Source organism: Dermacentor silvarum, chromosome 1, assembly GCF_013339745.2.
Source record: "Dermacentor silvarum isolate Dsil-2018 chromosome 1, BIME_Dsil_1.4, whole genome shotgun sequence".
Lineage (NCBI taxonomy): Eukaryota > Metazoa > Arthropoda > Arachnida > Ixodida > Ixodidae > Dermacentor > Dermacentor silvarum.
In genome coordinates this window covers 187,033,448-187,056,651 of record NC_051154.1, presented here as the reverse complement: position 1 = coordinate 187,056,651, position 23,204 = coordinate 187,033,448, and the positions used below count along the sequence as shown (strand labels likewise).

Sequence of the window (23,204 nt, the reverse complement as noted above, 5' to 3'; positions counted from 1 at the left end):
TCCCTTCCCTCTTTGTGGAGTAGCAAGGCAGAAGCATGTCCTTCAGGTTGACCTCTTCACCTTTCCAGCATTAAACTATCTCTCTTTCGCTTCAAGTAATTACTACTGGGACAGGTGATGAGTTAACCGTGGCATGTGACACAGGGCGAATTCAAACTGTATTACATAAATTACAACTCCAAACTTCTAGTCTGTAGCAAAGAAAGAAGCAAGCAAGTGACATTTTGCTCAGTTTATAATTCTTTTTAAAATAAAAGCAGGTGAGGACATCGATGCTTCGGAGTGATGAACAAGGACAGTTTGTGCTAAACGCCACAGCGATCTTCTTTGCGCAATTGCACGTGGCGCAGTGCTTTGTGCTGACTAGACGCTGACATAATTGTCCAAATGGTGCACATTGTGTCCTGGGATTGATTTTTAGAAATGGAAGAGTGCGTTGTACTCTGCTTGGAGGTGTCAGATATGCGTTGAACGCAAATTTCTTGTGCCGTTCACAGTTGTCCCATTGCACTGAGAAGGTGATAGCATCCATTAGCGACTGAAGTGTTATTGTTCCAAGCCGAGCAGATGAACTATTTGTTCATGAGCCGTAACAATGTTCTCGTGGGATGCGCCGACTTAAAAGTAATTACTTCAAAGAATCGCTGATGTATTTAGCACCCATTTACATCCTATATGCTTGAACCGTTTCATGCCGAACCGGTAACCATTATTATTTTTTTTTGGTTCAGGTTCGGCTCAGTTTATGCACTTTTTAAGAATATCGATATGGATTCGGGTTCAGTTCTGGCTAGAATTACGGTTCGAATATGGTTTTTGGTTCAGGTTCGGGTTCGATTGGACACCCTGCACGTGACACAAACTTTTGGCTTTTTGTTTTGTTTTATCAGAGCTACACAGCTTATGACAACTCGTTGAAGGATTGCTAGGAATGTTAGCATGAGATTGTTACAAGAATTAATAACGTCTAAAATTACTGGTGAATCTCAGCAGTGGTTCAGTGGCCATCGTGATCTGTTGAACATCATATGATGGTGCAGGTTTGATTCCTGGCTATGGTAAGAGCATTTTAGATGGAGGCAAAATACAAAACACTCATGTACTATTCAGGTGCAGGTTAAATAACCCCAATTTGTCAGAAGGTATCTGAAGTCCACGTATACTGTGCCCCACATATCCTGGGTGTTGTTTGGTTGAATGAACTTTGTTTAGGAGCAAATAAAGCAGAAGCATCAGTTGCTTTCTAGTAGTCTGACAACAGACTACTTTAGCACATTAACATTCCAAATGAGTTCTGGCATAATGGGCATTTGACATTGACATTGCTGTTTTGATTTTATTCTTGCAGTCATCTCCAATATTAGTGCAGATATTTGCAGATATTTCGAGGCAATTATATATTAGTCAGAAGAAATTAAAATTTGCTCAATATTCAAGCCATTCTTTTTTTTTCAAGACCACTTCAATTCTCCTTAGTTTATGCTAACATTTATTAGCAGTTCCTTGCACATGAGTTGCCGCCTGCTGTGTCGCTCTGAAAAAAAAAATCTAATGATATTGTCGTGTCATGTGGGGAGAAAGCTACTGGTCATCCACCATTTCCTTTTTATTTTAAAGCAGAACTACCAACTCCTCACAGTTCCACAAAATTTTGCTTCGATTGACCTTTGATGACTTTTTAAGTGTGTTCTGTTTGGATTGAATTCACTGGCGTATGGATTAAATTTATTTGTGTTGGCATTAAATTAACTGGTGATTGAATTAAAACGAGCGGCTCTTGAATTAGTTTGTATGGCACTTAGGTCAAATTGACTGGCGCATGAGATTAAATGACTGGCATACAGATTAAATCGAGTGCGAAAACCTGTAGTGTTGTTAGCACTGTTTGAAGGCAGCTCCTTCATGTGATTAGCAGTCATGGCAGTGCAATAAAAGCACTTTGAGAAGGCTAGCCTGATGTTGCCCTGGTATATTGTATAATGGTATATTGTGAGATTGGTTATTTGTGTAGATAATGGGGGTTTGGTATAGGGGCACAATGCAGCTTGCCATCTAGTTATATGGGATTTTCATCAGCATGTTTCTCTGTCCTATCTCCTATCTTTACAGTAATCAGAGCTACTCAGGTTGCTACTCAAGTTTAATGTGTTGTGGGTTGACATTGTTTTTTACAGCTAGAGATAAGTAATTCCTGCTGTCTCCCCCCCCCCCCCCCCCTAATTTTTTCAGCATTTTTATTGTGGGGTATTGTAGTGTATTATATTGTATTATATTATATTATTTTAGTGTTGCATGTACAGCCTCCTCCCCCTTTTTTTTCTTTCTTTTCTTTTTGGAAGTGCCGTGTCTGTGCCCTTCGTTTAGTAGTCATTTGTAACATAAAAGCACTCGGGAGTAATTCAGCTAGAAAGTTGCTGATGACAGCTTTGTATTCTTGTTCTCTCTTTTTTTTTTTGGGGTTAAAAGGACAGAGCAAAGGTGTTCAGTGAATTTGCAAGCCTGTGCATGCAGTCTCCCACAGAAGTCATTGAAGCAGTTGTTGACATGGCTGTTACTGATGGGTGCACAACTGCTGTTGCACAGGTGAGTTCTTATTAAGCCAAATTCGCAGGTATGTAGGCCTGTTATTATAATCATGAGCTTCTTGTAATGTTACTTAAAGGTGCTCGCTGCACTTCTTCCTACTTACTTTCACTGCCCTGTCTTTTTTTTCTTTTGTTATGGCCAAAGTGTCTGCCTAGACTCAAGCAGCATTCGCTGTACTTAATCACTCATGAGCAAGCATGCCTCATCTGCCTTTGCTGCATGTACAAGAATTATATTTGGCTCAAGTGTTCATAACAGCATTGTCTTCTGACTGGGAATGCTTATACACCATGTTCAAAAAATGGTGTAGGGCCCCTTTAAAGGAAACGTTAGACACCTTTCATTTCCAAGTCTAGAAAAGGTAGTCTATAGGAAGTCCAATATGATACCAAAAAGCCCAATGCTCTTTTACTTAGTGCAAATGAATCATATTGTCATGTGTTATTTCATTGTTACTGAAACTCGCAAATGGGTTGATGAAGGTGTAATTGAAGGTGTGATTGTATATGCCTCAAGGCTAAGTTAGGCCATATCAGTGCTATTTCATCAAATCCATTTTATTAGTAGTCCAAGAGGCCTGTGCTCACTGCGATGGCTCAGTGGCTCACAGCGGCCAACTTTCTAATCAAGGCTGAATGCAAAAACACTTGTGAATGCAGCATTGGGTGCATGTTAAAGAACCCCAGGTTGAACCTCTGTGTTGCTTTGAAATGTTGAATCAATCCATTAATCAAACGATCAATCAATCAATCAATTACGGGGGCTCATACTTTTGTGATTGTTCTTGGGAGTGCAATTTGCCGCACTGCAATTGCTGCACATACCACTTATGGTGTATTATTTGTCTCAAGCATGATCAAGTTTTGTGTTTAGTCTATGCAGAAGTAAACCATATACATATACAGTGTAATTATTTTTCCCAGATTAGATACAGGAGTTCATTTTATATTCTAAAGAAAAAGTTCTTTTCTTCAATTAATGGGCATAAAGTTAAAAAAAAAGAAAACTAAAGTTTGTCAAGCAAGTGGTGCCAATGTGGTGCAATACAAATGACTGCACAAGCCAGATTTAGTGACTAGACACAGTAGAGATGATGTGATTGCCATATGCTCTCTGCCCCAAAATGCAGGAGATTTGAGAATTTGCATCTGAATGCCTAATAAACCATTGCATTTTAGGGTGCTTGAATCGGTGTCAAACTGAACCTAAACTTGAACCAATATTCTCGGATAGTACTTGAAGCAAACCTGAAAAAAAAGAAAAAGAGAAAGGTTGCTGGTTCAGAACGAAGCAGTTCAAGAATTTTGGGTGCTAATGAGTGAAGAAATTCTTTAGGCTAAACAAAACAGCTTTCCTTTTACAGTTGGCCCACCCCACTTTAGCCTGTTCTTGCAAGACAGGTTGTGTGTGCCAGTTGAGATAGATGCTGTGTATATTGTTGTTTATTAAATTCTGGGGAAATAGGCCACTGAAAGGCCAGCTATCCCACTCGTCAAAAGTCAACTCTAGCAACTAAGAAATGTAAAAAAAAAAGGAACAAGACAGAAATTCTGGGCACCTTGGTTGAGGCATTTGCCGTTCCAAACTCATGCCATGCTAGCTGGGGTCCATGACAAACATTTTGCCAGGGCCTTTGCAGGATCACCAATTGTCTTGAAACATTGTGGTTTGGCTGTTAACTGAGGCCACACCAGCCAAAAAACGAAATGGGCTTCGCGCAGTCTTCGCGGCGGCGCCACTAGATGGCACCGAGCATTCTTAAGGAAGCGTGAAAGTGGAGTCCCGCTGCAGTACAAGGCCTCATTGAGACATGCAAAATCACTTCAAATTAGTCCATGTTTGAATTACATGATATACAGTAAAAGCTCGATGATACGATCACGGCTAATACGAATTTCCGGATGATACGAATTTTTCTGTGGTCCCGGCCGAGCCCCATTACTTTGCAACGTGCTAGAGAACGGTTGTTACGAATCAATTTTCAGCCTGCGTCGGTTGATACGAATAAACGCCGCCCCACCGACGGCCGCGAAAGAGAACAGCGCGCAGTCACGCGCTTTCTCTCCTTCTCTTTTGGTGCGGAGGCACGGCACCGGACAGCGCGGACTCTGCGACTGGGCGCGAAGAGTTTGAGGCGGTGGCGCTTTTGGTGCTTTTGTACTTTTCCTCCTTTTCTGCGAGCCGTCAGATGGAGTGGCTGCTGCGCTTCGGGCCGCGTTCTTTGTGTTTGCGCCATTTTGCCTAGTCGCAGCGAGCTATGTCTCGCAAGCGGAAAGCACTCTCCTTTAAAGAGAAATTAGACATTCTTCGAAAGGTCAATGAGGATCCCAAGAGGAAGCGGACGGAGTTGGCTAAGGAGCTAGGCCTCGCAACGTCAACACTGAGCACAATTGTTGCACAGCGAGACTATCATGAAAAACGTGCTTTCGTTCAACGTCAACGCGAAGCAAGCGAATTTGAACACGCCAGTGGCGCACCGACGGGGGGGGATTCGGGGGTTGGAACCCCCCCCACCCCCTGAGGCCGACTTAACCCCCCCCCCTTTTGTTTAACCCCTTTTCTTTCCTTACGCATTTGAGTACTGCAACTAAGATGTAAGACGCGCAATCGTCTGCACACTCGCAAAAAGCGCATTTTATTGACAATTTCCCATGAAGAAATCGAAATTAGTGCTGTTTAGATGGTATTGGCAAACTGTCAACACCCCCCCCCCTGGCAGAGATCCTGGGTGCGCTACTGGAACACGCTTATTTCGAACATACCGCGCACCGACAATGCTCTTAGCAGCGCGCCAAATCACGCGGCGGCGCCTCCGACCGGCATTGCTCCGACACCGCCATAGAGCAAAAGCTCAGGAGAGACCCCTCGATGCCGCGCGCTATGGAACGGCGGGGGGGGGGGGGGGGGGGAGGAATCCGCGGCGGAAATTTCCTTCTCTCTCAAATTACAAGGTCGCCGTTTCTGCATCGCATCGGAACAAGCGTGTACGTGCCGACTAGAGTGTTCTAGACAACCGTATTCTAGCACACACTAGTGCCGACGTCTCAGCCACGCGGATAAAATGGCAGTGAACCCTTCTCTATTTTCTAGTCACATGCTGACCTTGCACGCTGCGGCAGCAGCGCAGAGGGAAGCAGCGGCGGAGGCACAGTCGGGCCAACGAAACTGCCATGCCCGCAAACGCTCGCTTCCCGATAACGGCAGAAAACGAAACTTCAGGGGGCGGCTAAAATAAGTTGGCGCCAGCACGGCGGCGGGGGCGCACGGAGATGTGCGCACGGAGTCGAAGGTGAGAGAGCTACGAGGGCGTTGAGAGGGAGGGCGAGGGGAGCCACCGAAGTGGCGGAGTTGACGCGGCCAAATCCGCTTCCCTGCTGCCCTCCTCCCTCACCTTCGATGGTCTCTGCGCGCACCCGTGTGTCGGCGCCGCCCGCTCGCTCCCTGAAGCTTCGTTTTCTGTCGTTATCGGGAAGCGACCGTTAGCCGGCGTGGGCAGTTTCGTGACCCGCGCTTGCTATGCCGCGATATTTCACGACTCGCACCGTTCGTGCATCGTGCTGTGGTGCACGAATACTTCAAAAATACGTCCTTTTAATTCGAACAAATTTTCGGGCCCCTTCGAGTTCGAATTATCGAGATTCGACAGTAGTTTTGATTGTGTTTCGATGATACGAATTTCGGCTAATACGAATATTTTTCGTGACCCCGTGAGATTCGTATCATCGAGCTTTTACTGTAGTCAGAAATTTTCACCAAAGTTAACATTTAATTAAGTGCACTGTGATGGTGGTAAATGGGCACTGTCCAGCTGGTCTTGATAATATACAGGGTGTTCAAAATTATGTTTTACGGAATTTAGAATATAGAAATCGCCTGTGGCAGGTAGCATCATTCTTATCATTGAGCTGGGTTGTTCGATGAGGCGGACATTAGTAGCATGAGAAATCAAAACACATATTTAACTAATTAACAGGAATTCGCTAATTAACTTTGTAGCTAATTACCTTACGACACATATTGCAATTTACGAATTGTAGCGGGTGAGCTTGTCAGGCGTATCCACTTGGAATCAATTTCCAAAATGACACCAATTTGGAGATATGCGCCATCAAACTTTACCTTCGCCTTAACGCTTAACGCTTAACCTTTGCCTTTAAGAGTGGAACGCGATAGTGTTATCGGGACCCGTTCGCATCGCATGTTTCTTTCAGTAAGCTTCACTGCTACACAGAACGTGGGAAAGCCAGCTTACAAAGACTAAGCTTACCCCGATCACCTTAAAGTTGGCTTCACTTTTAAACAGAAATGCAATGCTGGAAAGACGTTTTTCCAGGGGCAATATACGTCGCCTTATATTAAAATGTGAAGGCCCTAGCACCCTTTATTATTATTTTGAATTGTTTGCTATTGCCCTGACGCACGCACACGTCCAAAATGCATTAGGCAGGCGAAATCCCAATTTGACCTGCCAAGGATGCGAGCGCCATCTGGATATGAATTTCGCAACTAACCTATCTGAGCGCGCTGCTGTTGGTATGGTAGAAATGCTGGAAAAGGGGTTTGTGTTTGAGTTTCCTCGTAACAAAATTGTTTTCTCGTACATTCAAATTACAACCTGACGTCACCATGTCTGTAGGTTGTAGTTAAGTTGTACTTCACCATTTTTCTGACGGATTTTACTGTGAGAAATTCAATTTTTGTTCACTAAAACCTTGCGCCACGCGGAGGGCCTGCGCGGTTCGGGTGGTTCGGAATGATTTTCTCCTGCACTAACACCTTGCGGCCACGCCTGCGCGGTCGGGGTGGTTTGAGATAATTTTCTCTGCCACAGATGCCGATACCGACGCGAGATTTTCTGCGACACGGGGCCCTTAATGCTATCGCGTTAAAAGGCCCTGTTGTTCCACTTACTTTTTTACCAAAATGCTGTTTTATACATTGAAGCACAAAAGTAACTGGAACGCCAATCTATTTTGTACCACACTTTGGGAAATAATATCTCAAAGCTGGTGTCATCCGGGAAATTCATTTCAAGTGGATGCATCTTGCAAACTCACCGGCTACAATTTGTAAATTGCAATATGTGTCGTAAAGTAATTAACTAAGAAGTTCATTAGTCAATTCTTGTTAATTAGTTGAATATGTGTTTCGATTTCTCGTGCTACTAATGTCCGCCTCTTCAGATAACCCAGCGCAATGATAAGAATTATGCTACCTACCACTGGTGATTTTTTAAAATTCCATAAAACTTGAAAATGAACACCCTGTATAGTGTAAATAAATGGTCACAATATACCCTATGTACCCTATATGGTGTAAAGCGTAGCCAGTATTGTTTTTGTTCCCTAAGGACCATTATTATAACAGTATAAGTTTAGCTTGCACTTCACTTGTAAGTCCTGTTCAGCCTGTTAATATTGTAAAGATGCCATCAATAATTTGGAAAATGTTACAGTGTACACACTATCGCCACTTAACATGCCACATGTTCATTGCTGCTAGTGCAGCTCAGCTTTCAGCCTCAGTTATATTCTTCTACACTTCTCTGCTTGCATGCCATTATCACATTGCTACACCCCCTCTTACTCGGCAGTGCCTTCTATAATTCTCCTGTACCTTAGTCCTATCGTGCAGATTGAAAAAAAAAAAAAATTCTCCATGCATCTGAGAGAAGGTGTGCGTGAAGTGTCACTGGTGCAGGGCCCACAAGTTCACAGGAAATATCTCTGTTATCACCTTTAGCAAAACTAGTAGTGCTCAATATGGTTATTGACGATTGCCTCCAGTTTGATTTATCCGACGTTTGATGTAATAAGTGTCAAACAACTAACTTTCTTCGCCGTTTAAAAAATATAGGCATCTATTAAAACTTTTTCACGTGGTTGAATTCAGTGATGTTGAATTAACCGAAGTTGGTTGTGTTGCTTAAAGCTACAAAGGAAACCCATACAGTTTTCTCAGACAGAAAACTTTCCAGTTGGAGAAAGATTTGTACTAGTCCAGGAATCGGGAACCTGGAAACAACTTTTTTCCAGAGTGACCGCCCCTGAAAGGGCCTTCATTCATGCTTCTATTGGGCCATAGGGTTAACATGGGCCTACTGCACTGTAATGCCCTTACCCACTTACGTGACTTAACACAGGCTTACAGTGCATTCATTTTTACATTTTGTTGTGCAAGGTTGAAGGTCCTACTATTGAGCAAGGTGTTATTTTAGAAGCTTACTTTTATAGGTTTCTTACATTGCTACATACCTTTCTCTACCACGTTTGCAGCTCCTCATGCACCTTGGAGTTGTTTGCCACTATAAAAAACAGTGGTACGATGGGCAAGACCTCCTTGGAAGCATTGTTCTAGATACATTTCAAAGGCTTCGCAGTGAAACATCAAAGCACCAGGACAACTTTACGTGCTTAATCAAAGAACTTGTTGGGCACAGTGATGTCTTGAATTGTGACTGGTTCCTGACCCAAATTGTCTACTGTGTTGACTTGGCTGGTGCTGGGGGTCGACATTTTGACAGCTTCTTTCCTCTTCAAGTCACCATGGTAAGAACTTTTCAGTTCTTTTTGATCCTTGCATGTTTGTTGTATAAATGCGTAGTGTTATAGCATGTGCAGTTTACTCAGTGCTGTAAGGTGACAAATAGTGCGCATTCTAGTACCAATGCTTGTATGCTTCTACATGAAATAGATTAAGCACATTGGGGTAGCTGTTATTGGAAACGGAAAATGCGTAAAAATTTTCAGAACTGCTGTACTGAATTTTATATGCAGCATTTGGAGTGTTGGTGGGAGAGCCTTAGTGTCGCTAAAATTGTGTTGTTTTTAACTGTACATACCTTTTTTGTTCCAGGCCATTGCACCAAATATTTCTACGCACTATGTTGTTCCCATGGCTCGGATATTGCTTCAGATGTTGGATGAGGCCTGTATTGAACTCAATGGAGCAAGAAAACAGAAAGTGCTTCATTTCTTGCATGCATACCTAAGTTTAGGTAAAGCTTTTGTTTTGTGTCAGTTTTTATCTTGGGAAAACTGCAAAAGACGCAGACGAGCAAGAGGACGACACAAGCCCTCTAGACAAACAAGAGGATGACGCAAGCCCTCTTGGCAGCTGGATTTTTTTTTTTATTGCATTTCGCAAAATTTGTGAGACAGGGAATGTGGGTGCACAAAGGAACTTGTACACTGTAGAGGCAGTCATCCTGGTCACTAACACCAGCAAAAGTGGCATGTGACACAAACCAACAAATGCAGAACGGTTGAGAATGGCGGCACGGTGATATGGAGGGATCATAGAGTTTCCTAAAATTACTAGAGAGAACTCTGGCATTGCAATCGTTCAGCCACCATAGGAATGATGGGTCGTACATGGATTTGTCTTATCTTTGTGCTTGTGGCTTCTTTAATTATACTTTATCTGGTCCTAAATTAGACTAAATTTCAAAGCAATTTATAATTTTTAAATGCAGAATTTAATGCGACTCTGCTAGCATGCATAATCGCTGGTAATTGAAGTGGTTCCGCTTGACCATGCGTCCGTGGCGTAATGGTTTCAAGTATGAACCAGGAAAGGTACGGGGAACAAAAAATTGGCGGCAGCATTCATTCTATGGAGTTTCTTGGTGACAGTAGTGCGATTAGCATTCTTTCTTGCGACAGGTCTGTAATTAGTAATTATACGCTACTGATTCTTGTATAGTGGAATTAACGAGACAGAGACAGGGTTGTATGATTTATTCAATTGCACAATGTTTATTTATTTTTATGTGGTTTAAAGGCTTTCTGTATATAACAGGGTTTTAAAACCAACCATCATACTAACTTGGGTCACTGAGTATGCGGCAATGTGTACATATATGGCATTCTTCGACGAACCTCTTTCACGCTGACATGAGTCACTGTAGATGCGGGACTGGGCAAATACAGCTGTTCGAAAAAACTCTTGAACGCTCCGCTCCGACTTGAAGCACTCAGCATGTGCCACTTGGTCTGCGGTGGTCTTTAATGAACCTATTTGATGCCAACTTGAGTCAACCTATTTGGTGCCCGTAGGTGTGTGCCTATCTTCAATGAACGTCTTTGACGCCAACTTGGGTACGTATGTGCCACGGGAGATGTGCTGCTCTACAATGATGAAAAAGATCCCTAAAGTTTCTCCGATGCTGACTGGAATTGAACTGACACCACAAGGGTTCCTCAAGGACAGCAACCCGACGCATTAGCAGGCTTCTCCGAAAATGCACTTGGCATGTGCCGCTTTTCAATGACTGCCTTTCACGCTGTGATGCACAGGTTCTTTTGTCTAATATTTTCTGACGGTTCTCTGAGGCGAAGCCTCCCAGAACCCAATCGAGGACAAAGCCGTTTGTTGAAAAACACACAAACTTTTAATAAAACTGAAACGAAAATTAACCCATAAAAACAAACACTTAAAACGACTAACACGGCACAAAACGTTCGGGCAGCAAGTTCGGGCAGGAAGCAGACGTGTGTGCACACTATAGTCTCGACGTGGAGCAGCGGAGACGAGACGACGAGAGAAGCGGTGTTGGTCTCACCAAAAGGTCGCTGTATCGGACCATCGTACAGGCTGCCAGAGCGTGGCAGCTCTGGCTCGGAGGGAGAAGGCAGGCGGCTTGGCAGCACGGGTTGATGGCGGCGACGTTCTGGCCGGGCAGCTGGTCGTGGAGCTCGGGCCCGTAGCCCGACAGCTCTCATTCTGCCCACGGGCGTAGACGCTCACCGGCCTCGGGCAGCAGTTCCCGAACGGATGGAGTGGCGACGCCCAGGAATGGGTTAGCAGGCGGCGCCAGCCGAGTGAAGTCCTGGTGGCTCGGGTCTGGAACCCGACGGCAGTCTTCAACCCCTGAACCGGTGGCCGACCTTCTCCTGGTACCGCTTCTGGAACTCTTCCCCCCCGTCTGCCAGCATGCATCCTTTTTCTGCTGCTCTGGTCGATTCGTCGATTTCTCATTGGCTACTCGAGGCTCCGTGTTCCTTTATGATTGGATTGGCTTTCTTTTGTTGTTTTTCTTGTGCCGCGTGTTCACGTGCTGGCCGCTCTTCGACGTTGTCGTCTTTCAGCCATCACGGAATTCGCCTCGGCGCGCGCTCTCCTTGCCGTCTGCTCCTTGTAGTCTTAATCCACCGCACCGTGTCACGTACCACACATACCACAGTCTCCTACCACCGCACCTTGTCGCGCACTACACATGACACACGCCTACGCTTTAGCGAGATGTGTCATGAATGCACTGGGTACGTGCCACTCTTTACTGAACCTCTCGCCATCTTAGGTCACTAAGTATGCGCCACTGGGTGTGCAGCAAGCGAGGGAACGATTCTCGGAGTTTGTAGGCACTGGTGCGCCACGCTTCTTGTCGCGGAGGCCATGCGCGGACTTCTTGGCAGCACCACTAGTTGGCACAGCATGCCCAGAAAGAAGCGCAAGAGAAACGCCCAGTTGCTGCATTACGCGTTTCTCGGAGGCGACGTGCAGGTCACGCGTGTTTCCCATTTCAGAGGCACCGCACAAGCTTCGTGGCGGCACCGCTAGATGGTGCCGAGTGTTCATAGAGAAGTCTGAGACGGGAGTCCTGCTGCACTACATGCCTCATGCATAACTCGTTCTGATGGTGGCAATACATTGTGGCACTGTATTGATTCAATGCTAAACGCATTACCATCAACAGTCATCGTGAGATGGGTTCTGCATTTTTGCAATTAGGAAACAGACTTACTTGACATAGACTATTCAAGCGCGCGATGCTGCTTGCAGATAGAGTCTTCTTCCTCATTGAGTTCCTGCAGCCGCTTGCAGCAATGGCCAGTTGGCAGTGGTACAATGGTTGGTTTCGAACCCTATTCCCTCAGCACAGCAGCGTGATGCTCTAACCATTCGACCATGGACTACACTGTGAGCCTGGTTGATGGACGGACGAAAAAGAAAGAAAAAAAGAAATTTGGCAGCACACCCGTCTCATGATGACTGTCAATGGTAATGTGTTTAGCATTGAATAAATGTAGTGACACAATGTATTGCCACCATTGAAACGAGTTATGTATGAGGCATGTACTGCAGCGGGACTCTTCTTTCGTGCTGCCCTAAAAACACTCAGCGCAATCTAACGTCGCCGCCGCAAAGCCTACATGTGGCCTCCGAAATGCATGGTGCGCTGGTGTGTGCGAACGTTTAGAAATGCGTCATCTAACATTTCTAAGTGCCCTACTGCTGTGGTGCTTAGAAATGTGCCACAATAGTAGGGCACTGTTGAAAAATAATTGGGAGGAGGTGTTGCAGTTGAGATGGGAATCGCAGTGTATACTAGGTAGTTAGGTAGGAACAAAACAGGGAAAGATGCTGTTACAGTAAGAACTGAGAAAGCCGAAATGACAGATAAAACAAATAAGGCGAGAAAAAGATAAAAAGAAAATAGAAAAGAAGAGGCTGAAAACAGATTATTAAGCAGGGGATAGGGGAAAAAGTTACTGTGACAGGAGGACAGAAAGCAATATGTGTAAAAAGGAGGAGAAAACAGCATAAGATTTCTGGTTAAAGTGAGTAATAAAAGACATGGTCACAAAATGTAACAACATTGTTAGGAAAGTAACAGTGTTGCATCCATCTATAGAAGTTCTATAGAACGTTTTCTGATGCACGACTGACATTTTTTTGTCCATGATGAACACCTCAACATTCTTGAGCATTTGCATGATCTCATGATGTTTTAAAAATGTACATTCTGTGAAGGAAGGCGTGTGGTGCCATCTTTGCTGGTGTGGGTGACAATGATGATTTCCTTTTCCATGTATGTATTCCTTTTTGTGTTCTTAGTCTCTCTCCCACTATATTTTGCCAAATGCATAATAAACCCTTCAATTGGCAGTAGCGCTTGCGCCGTCCTTTCACTCATCTGTCTTTTTTGTTGCTTTCACTATGGATCTTAAACATCTAGCCCAAGTCAACACCTTACTGCCTTGTGTCAGCTGTAAAGGATTATTAAGCACTGTGGCCGGCTTTCTTCATGGAATTGTTAAGAACTCTTTACCAGTTTGATACTAACCAATCTACTTGACACTGCACTACATTGCACACAGAGAAAAGTTTAATCTGGGACCTTAGTGTGTTATGAGTGATTGCATAGTATTGGGTGTCCTTTATGATGTTTAATCTAATGTTCTGCTTTGATTTAAATTTTACTGGAAAGTCTGTTTCAGTACAAAGTAAATAATTAAAAATAGTTGGTAATGTGTCAAAGAAACCTTGGTACATTTAATTATTTTTTTATAGGTGGTAAATTACTTTTTGTTCTAAAACTTGATTACTTAGTTCATACAGTTTTTAAGTTTACAACATACAAATTATTTGCTCTAAGTTTAGTGACCATGAATGTAATACTTTTATTATGTAGGAGAGCATAATTGTAGAAACAATATGCTTAGCTGAAGTAGCAGTTCATTGGCAATATTGTATCTTGTGTTAATGCGTTGGGTAAATATATTACTCTTCTGGAAATACAAAATAGATTAGTATTTGCAGTTACACAAATGTTCTTGCGATTTGTCTGTGCTGTGTTACATTCCGAAACTCTGAAACTGGTGGGTTGTGATGGAAAGATATGGCTTTTTTCTTTACTCACTTTTAGAAAAGTGAGCAGGAGGTTGGTTGTGTGCGCATAGCATGCTCTAGAGGTGTTTTATGGGGAAGAGCAGTGCAGACCACTACAGCAATATTAAAGCACTAATGTACAATATTGCAGCTCTTTTGTTGCCCTCCTGTACCTTTTATTAAAAACTTATAACAGTTCTTTCATTTTACTTATATGGTAGTTTAGTGCCAGTTTATACTTATTTAGAGAATAGCAGTTTTAAGGTTGAAGGAAGGGGAGGAAGCTTGAAATGTCTGACGAATTTATTAATAAATGTGTCAGTGTTTTGCTTATGATTTCCTTTTACAGATATATGTACTTCCCAAGCAGATGTGCTGTGCAATAGCAACCTAAGTCATGCAGCAATAAAATGCCTTCTCAAGAAAAAGTGCATTGTTCATGAAGCCTTTGGTGAGTGACACTTTTTCATCATCTTTCATATTTATTAAGGGAAGGTGCTATTTGGAAAACTTTTTCTTTAAATATTTGTGACAGCTCAATGAAACTTTCACCCTTTACAGAGTTTGAGCTTCTCTTTTGAAATATGCTTTAAGTTTTTTGATAGCTCATTTGGTTAATTTTTTGTGTACCATGTATTTGTAAAAACTATGTATTTTTGTGCAAGCTTAGGCGATAACAGTGAGCACAAGAAAACACTAAAAAATAGCTCATATTGCTCCCAATGAATAGCCAAATTCAATAAAGCAAAAGAATATAGTGTGTCGCGAAGCACTTTGGAAGTCAGCGTTTGCAACTAGCACAATAGAGCAGCGAGAGGTAACACAGCCGATCGAGCACCGAAACAAGGTTTATCTCTCTCGTCGTCATTCTCCCTCTTATAGCCACAGCCCCACTGCTCCTTATTTTACAGTACAAGTGTAACATTTGTGTTTTAGTCTAGAAAAAAATTCCAATGTTGATTTTCAGTTTTACCATTCTCAACGAAGAAACTTTTGAAATTATCTTACTGAATATGTTTGTGGAAAGCTCTGAAAGTTGTTTCTTTGAATTCAGGACACGTTGAAGCATAAGCATGCGAAATTTCATTATGATCAGACTACATAATGTGCACAAATTTTAGTGCACAAACTCTAAAAATGTCACAAATTTAACTGAGAAAAACACGTTCGAAAGTTAAAAAAAAAAAAAGTCGCGATGCTAGACTTTGGCGGGGAAACAACTTTTTTTGCGTATTTTCAGCAAGAATGCGGCGCTGCTGAAGTGGGCTCTGAGAGAAGAGGGTTAGGCCTACATCCCCGCAAAAATTCAAGATCAGGCAATGCCGTGGACGCAAGATGCCGCGTGCGCGAAATTCGGGTGAATTTGCACTTTCACAAGCCACTGCGAGTGCTTTTTGCATTTTTTACTAACTTCTAGTTGATTCTCAGCTATGATTTTTAATACATAAAGAGGAGGCTTGGAGGAATACGAAACACAACAAAACACTAAATCGACTTTTTTTCTGAAAAAATCAGTTTTTCGACCTTCATCTCCCCTTAATTTGCATGAAATACCCTTGCAATTAAACCATCTTGTGAAATTTTAAACCATTCATTATATTCTAGCTCTAGGTAGATTTATCAATCAAATATCCAGATCAATGGATGGGTATTGTGGTGCCTAGTTACCATAGTTACCACAAAAAAACGTCTACTTGTTTTCAATAATATTTGACTGACGTTTTTACAAAGATCTTCCAAGCATACCTTCCACAGAGGAAGTAAACTGCAGGTGCATGAGTGCATTGTGATTACATGCAGGGGTTTCTCATCATTAATCAGCGACCTTAAAGAGTCATCATGTGCAGGGATAGATGAGAATAAGTCTAACATCCTAAAATATACTGCTTCTGTTTCTAGTGTCAATCGTTGTCACCTTTTTCAGAAAAGCAATCTTTATAAACTGGAGAAATACCACATGAATAGAAAAGTTGTAAAGTGGTTATACTGGCCACTACTTAAATCCAGCAATAAAAACTTTACCACTACCTCCCAATATTGTTAATTAGTGTCGCACGCCAACTTCTCGAAGATGTAATTGCCTCTGACATTGCTCAGAACTTCAAGAGCAACTTTTTCCATCAAAATCAACTTAGCTTTAGAAAAGGCTTTTCTTGTGAACCGCAAATCATAGAATTTACTAATGACATATTTATGTAGATTGATGAGAATCTAGATGTTTGTATCATATTTATTGATATTTCAAAAGGTTTCAGTTGCGTTGCTCACTCTCGATTAATAGCTAAACTATCCTAGCTAAGCATGAATTCCTCAAAGCATCATCATGGTTGAGAAATCATTAATTCTTACAGTAGTTTACTGTTGATTTCTTCTCATTTCCTCTCAGAGATCTAACATCAACGTGTTCCCCAAGTTAGCATTATAGGTATGCTGTTGTTTCTTATTTACGTTAATGACCTACCATCTCCTATCTTCTCTAACAATCAACTCTTCACTGACGGCTGCATAATGTATTGTAAAATCTATTCAACTGCTGACCACCTCGCTCTCCAAAATGATCTTGATCCTATAACCTACTTGTGTTCACACTGACAAATGTAATTTAATATGAAAAAATGTAAAGCAATGACCTTCACCCTCAGACAGCACTTTTCTATTCACAACTACTCACTTAGTAATTGTGACTCATCTCATGCGACATCCCATATCTTGGCATGCATCGAACACCAAGCCTGTCCCAGAAGCTTCATGTAGATAAAATAGATAGGTAAACCTAACCTTCATGGAACCCCTACTTTGATCTGTTAAATTGCACATCAAACATTTCTTCGTCTTCATCTTGAATATGCACTGGCCATCTGGTCTGTGTTCCAGGACTACCTAATACAGTAGAACCCCGCTGTTACGTTCCCGGGTGCTGCGTTTTCCCAGCTGTTACGTCGTTTTCGGCCGGTCCCGGCACAGCTCCCATAGAACCCAATGCATTGGTAACCCCGCTGCTACGTCGCAACTGTGGGACCGTTCCCGCATCATACGTTGCGAACTGCCACACCGCGCCGGCCCGAGCGGCCATTTTGACTTTTCATGTCGCTTGGCTTGGTTGCTTGACGATGGCATTGGCCGCCCAAAGTGCTGGGGGCGACATTTATTACGTATTTTCGGTTTCCGTCAGCAAAAGTATGGCCTTTGAGATTCGTTTTTGCTATCTAAAGATGGTGTCTATGACGCGTTGCGGCCCTAAAATTGGTTTTGGCTCATAGATGTTTCGTATAAAGTCCAAGGGCGATAACGCCGTCGCCGCGCGCCGTATGCTTTCTTTCGCGCGCGAGACGCAGTCGTCGGCTCCCCTCGCACGCTTTCACTCGCACATACAGCATACGGCGCGCGGCGCCGTATGCTGTATGTGCGAGTGAAAGCGTGCGAGGGAAGCCGCGCGGCCGTATGCTGAATGTGCGAGTGAAAGCGTGCGAGGGGAGCCGACGACTGCGTCTCGCACGCGAAAGAAAAGCAGGGAGGAAGCGCGCCTCCTTCCGTTGCGCTCGAGGCACCAGCGAGGGGGGGGGGGGGGCCGGGGGGTAGCGGGCAGCGTTGTGCTCTGGCATCATACTACGCGGCGGCGCGCGCGCGGTCCCGCGGACCGTATCTTGAAAGCGATCTGCGTGGGGGCAGATTCTACGCAGTGTAGGTGCGTCGGCGGCTCGTGGCTTTGTGCGTGCTGCGTGTTCTCGACGCTCAGTTTGGGTTGAAGCCATAGACAACAGCACGAAGGTCACTTCGCTCGCTTCTGCAGCGGCGCTTAACTGCGTGTGTCCGCGCTCATCGAGTGTGATGTGTTCATGTTTGCCTGTGGGCGATGACACCATGTTTGTTAATTAGTTAATAACCGAATGTTTACAAGTTTATACAGACGATAAAACTACTATTCTTACTTTGTATAGCTCATCGCAATCGATACTTCGGCTGTCGGGCGAAACTACTTTTTGTCGCACGTAAGAATTAAAATAATATTGTGTGCAGTTCAACACTACTCCCATTTCTCAATTTTTCCTGTTTCCTGGCTCTTGCGTTTCCCGGCTCTTACGTTTTTTTTTACGGTCCCGTGAAAAACGTAACAGCGGGGTTCTACTGTACACTTGAAGCAGTTCAAAACTGTGCTGTGCATTTCATTGCCAAGAACTGCAGCATGGTAGTCCAATATTACTAACATAATGTCTTAGTCAATACCTTCTTTCAATTCACACGGAAACATTGGCCTTAATCCACTGCATAAGATAACTTCCAGTCTTCATTCATGTACCCTACCCCTCTCCCAACCACCTTGTATTTTGTGTCACTTACACAATCAACGTAGTTTCAAGTGCATCTTCAAGCAAACAAAATCATTTAATTTGTCAGCCCTGCTACAGGCCATTAAACTATGTAATGGTCTTCCTGACAATATTGTTGACATTCACGACCCTGTGAAGTTTAGATCAAGAGTAACTACTACCATATTTCCATAATCTTTTATAGTCTTTTAGTTTCCTTTTTCCTTTACTTCATTCTAGTCCTTGCTAACTATTGTACAACTTATTTCTTGTATGAAGATATTATCGCTTATATTTTGTTTGCTCTCCATCACATAATACTCATTTTGGAGCCTGTGAGGCTTGTGAATGAGTGAACGAATTCATATTGTTACAAGCGCGAAAGCCTTGTATGATTTGGGTATGTGCCACAAGCAGTAGTGGGACACGGAGTACGAGGGGGGCAGAAGAGGAAGACGTTCTCCTAGCGATAGCAGAACCTCGGCTGGCGCCCAAGACCGTCGGTTGCGTCCGAATAAACCCTCTTTTCACGGAGAGTTACCTGTAACAGAGTGGTGGAGGTGCTGGGTACACGACGTCGCCGTACTACGGAGTCGCAACCGCTTGAACTTCGCCGGAGCCGCCGTCTAGCCGGTCTCTCGCCGACAACATTCATCATGCCACAGAACGGAGGACCAGACCCGGAGCCAGTTGCAACCACGCAAAGGTCAACGCCAGTTGCCCTTGCCCACCATTACATGGAACCACGCTCGTTCGCGGGAAGAGCGGGAGAAGACGTGGACGAGTGGCTTACGCACTACAATCGGGTGAGCCGATATAACCACTGGAACTCGCTCACGAAGCTTGACAACGTAGTCTTATTTTTGAGAGAAACCGCATTGATGTGGTTCGAGAACCACGAAGAGTCCTTAACAACATGGGAACTCTTTGTTGAAGAAATAGGGAAGTGTTTTGGCGACACTGATGCCAAAAAGAAACGCGCCGAGAGAACACTTGCCCAAAGAGCTCAAACTCCAACAGAGACATGCACAACCTACATAGAAGAAGTACTCAAGTTGTGCAAGATCATAAACCCACGGATGTCTGAGGACGACCGAGTCGGACATCTTCTGAAAGGCATCGCAGAAGACGTCTATAATTTTCTGATAGGGAGAGAAGACCTCACGTCCGTCTCAGATGTCTTGCGTCACTGCCGTACATTTGAGACGTTGAAGACCCGTCGCATTGCACCCAAACTTGGACGACTGGCAAACGTGACAACTGTCGCCAGCGTCGATACCAGTCCATCCACCGACCTTGCCTCTACAATCCGGGAAATAGTACGCGAAGAACTGCGGCGACACAATGAACTAGTGTGCAACACAGCTCAACCGCCGGCTACGTACCCAGTGTATCACTCGGCGCCCACAGCACCATGCGCTACTTTGCCACCGTCTGTGTGTGTCACGGACGTCGATGTGGCTGGAACGACGTGGCCACATCTGGAGACGTTTCCGTCAAAGCAGCGGTATGGGCAACGCTTTCACTCCAGCCGTGATGCACAGAGGCGAACGGCTCCTGTTCAACGTACTGGGGTGCTGTACCCTGTTCGACAACCTCTGCCGGCTGAGCGCTTGGAGCGGCATTTCGTCGAACGTCCTCTGCCCTTGTGCTACAACTGTGGTATCGAGGGCCACATCGCCAGGTACTGCAACGTGGCCCCACAACGCCGCCAGCCGCCAAGGTACGACCGATCAACAACATCTGGCCAGCAACGTGTTGGCGGTGCGTACACATATCCACGCGGGATGTCCAATGAGAACCTGGGAACACTGCGAAACCGTTCACCGGCTTCCGATCGGAGCTTGACACCACCTTCTGCTCCTCGCGTAAGCCGGTCACCGTCTCCCCGGCGCCGCTACCCGTCGCCTTCGCCGGAAAACTAGTCAGCGCGGCCGTTGGAGGTGAGGCCGCTGGACAGTCTTCGATTATGACAGAAATACCTCCGCCAATTTGCATGCTTAAAAATAAGATTTGTGTACGTGTAGACGGCGTCTCAACGATGGCCTTAGTAGACACTGGAGCGACCGTTTCCGTAATGAGCCACGCATTCAAACGCCTGCTAGGACGAAAAGTGCTGTTTTCGTGGGACCGTGCCGATGTGTTTCGTGGAGTGAGTGGAGAACTATTGTACCCTGTAGGTGTGTGCAGTGCAACAGTTAGCTTGGGTTGTGAAACGTTTAACGCGGAGTTTGTAGTTTTACCTCATGCTACGCATGACGTAATTCTGGGCCTCGATTTTCTTAAGCTGTGTGGTGCCAATGTCGATTGCCGAACGGGAGAAATTACTGTAGATTCGAGCCTTCCGACCGTCTTTGTGGAACACCCGCCGTGTTACGAATGTGCCCTTTGTGTGTCCGCAGATACCATCGTACCGCCGCTGTCTGCCAAATGTGTCCCAGTCGCCTGTTCTCCTGCAACCGACAGAACATTTGAAGCTACCGTAGAGCCCATTCACCTTAGTTGCCTGAAGAAGAATGTTCTGGTGCCCTATTGTACGCTGTCGGTTATCGGCGGGCGTACTGTATTATGGACGATAAATTGCTCCAACGAACCCACAATACTACCGGAGGGTCTGAAACTTGCGGCTATTCGTGAACATCAAGTATTGGCGCTCGCCATCCTTGCAGAAGCCCCCGATGCCACGGATGAGTCCCAGTCGGATGCATGCGCCACGGACACTTTGATGATGGCTATGATAAACAAATCGCTCAGCACTAACAAACGTCAGGAACTGGCAAATATTCTACGAAAACACTTCGCGGTATTCGACTTTTCCCAGCAAGAGGCTCCACCATCCATTCCCCCTTCTCGTGTACAGCATCGCATAGACACGGGATCTCACCAGCCTCTGCGACAAAAGCCATACCGGGTGTCACCTTCGGAGCGCAAGGTGATCAATGACCAAGTCCGTGACATGCTGAAGAAAAACGTTATCCAAGAATCGAGTAGTCCGTGGGCAGCCCCAGTAATTCTAGTTAAAAAGAAAGATGGCACATGGCGATTTTGCGTTGATTACCGCCGCCTCAACGCCGTTACTAAGAAAGACGTATACCCTTTGCCACGGATTGATGATGCTTTAGATTGCCTTTCTTCGGCCTCGTACTTTTCGAGTGTAGACTTGCGGTCCGGATACTGGCAGATTCCGATGCACAAGGCAGACAAGGAAAAAACGGCATTCGTGACACCCGACGGACTTTTCGAATTTAATGTGATGCCGTTTGGGCTGTGTAACGCACCTGCAACTTTTGAGCGCTTCATGGACAACATTCTGCGTGGTTTGAAGTGGGAAGTCTGCATGTGTTATTTGGATGATGTCGTGATTTTCGGACGCACGTTTAGTGAACACAACGCTCGCCTCAATCTTGTACTAGAGTGCCTAGGCAAAGCACGCTTGGTACTAAACTCCAAGAAATGTCGCTTTGGAGAACGCCAAACACTAGTTCTAGGCCACCTAGTGGACAAAGAGGGCATAAGACCTGATCCAGCAAAAACTGCTGCGGTCGAAGCCTTTCAGCAACCTCGCTCAGTAAAAGAGCTACGAAGCTTCTTGGGCCTGTGCTCATACTTCCGTCGGTTTATTCCCGGATTTGCTCACATCGCGCATCCATTGACGTGTCTGCTTCAGAAAGGCGTTCAATTTGACTGGACCCCAGAATGTGCGTGTGCTTTTCGTGAATTGAAGTTCCGTTTGACGTCCCATCCAGTTCTCAAACACTTCGATCCCTTGGCTCCCACTGAACTGCACACGGATGCTAGCGGTATTGGTGTCGGCGCAGTTCTTATTCAACGCTTCGACACCAAAGAACACGTCGTAGCGTACGCCAGTCGCTCTCTGAGCAAGCCCGAGCGCAATTACACCGTCACAGAACAAGAATGTCTCGCGGTGATTTTCGCAGTACAGCGCTTTCGGTCATACTTGTACGGACGCCCTTTCACCATCGTCACAGACCATCACTCGCTGTGCTGGCTCGTCAATCTGCGCGATCCATCCGGTAGGCTTGCACGTTGGACACTCCGTCTACAGGAGTACGACTTCACCGTTTCCTATAAAAGCGGTCGACGGCACTCCGACGCCGACTGCCTGTCGCGGCTACCGCTTCCCACGACGGACTGTGACGCGGACAACTTTGACCACTACATCGTAGCCTTGGAGCCAGCATTTCCTGATCTCAATACCTTTAAGACTGAGCAGCAAAACGACGACACTTTAAAACTGCTTGCTGCCAAACAGAAATCAGCAGCCAATCGTTATTGCACACGTGATGGGCTTCTGTACAAGAAGAACTATTCTCCCACAGGCTCACGATATCTACTGGTGGTCCCGAAAAGTCTACGCACTTCCATCTTGCGGGCTATGCATGACGAACCAACCTCCGGTCATTTGGGAGCAGCTAGAACGCTGTGCCGTCTTCAAGAAAGATTTTATTGGCCTAATATGCGTCAGACGACGCGGCAGTACGTGTCTAGCTGCAACGAATGTCAACGTCGCAAACGTCCCACAAGTACTCCTCCTGGTAGATTACACCCTGTGCCACCCCCAAGGACTCCATTCGAGCAAGTCGGGATCGACCTTCTCGGCCCGTTTCCACGGTCCTCCAGTGGAAATCGTTGGATCGTAGTGTGCACTGACCACCTGACACGCTACTGTGAGACGGC

At 45.0% G+C, this 23,204-nt stretch overlaps 1 protein-coding gene across 2 annotated transcripts in view; it reads left to right on the top strand.

Moving 5' to 3' along the window:
- LOC119436523 (uncharacterized) overlaps window positions 1-23,204 on the top strand; it is a 73,283-nt gene that overhangs the window by 31,833 nt on the left and 18,246 nt on the right. For both annotated transcript variants that reach the window (XM_049658368.1, XM_037703391.2), the window contains exons 9-12: window positions 2,467-2,583; window positions 8,862-9,134; window positions 9,442-9,583; window positions 14,549-14,650. In XM_049658368.1, coding sequence (XP_049514325.1) covers window positions 2,467-2,583; window positions 8,862-9,134; window positions 9,442-9,583; window positions 14,549-14,650 — 634 coding nt within the window. The remainder of the gene's footprint in view (window positions 1-2,466; window positions 2,584-8,861; window positions 9,135-9,441; window positions 9,584-14,548; window positions 14,651-23,204) is intronic.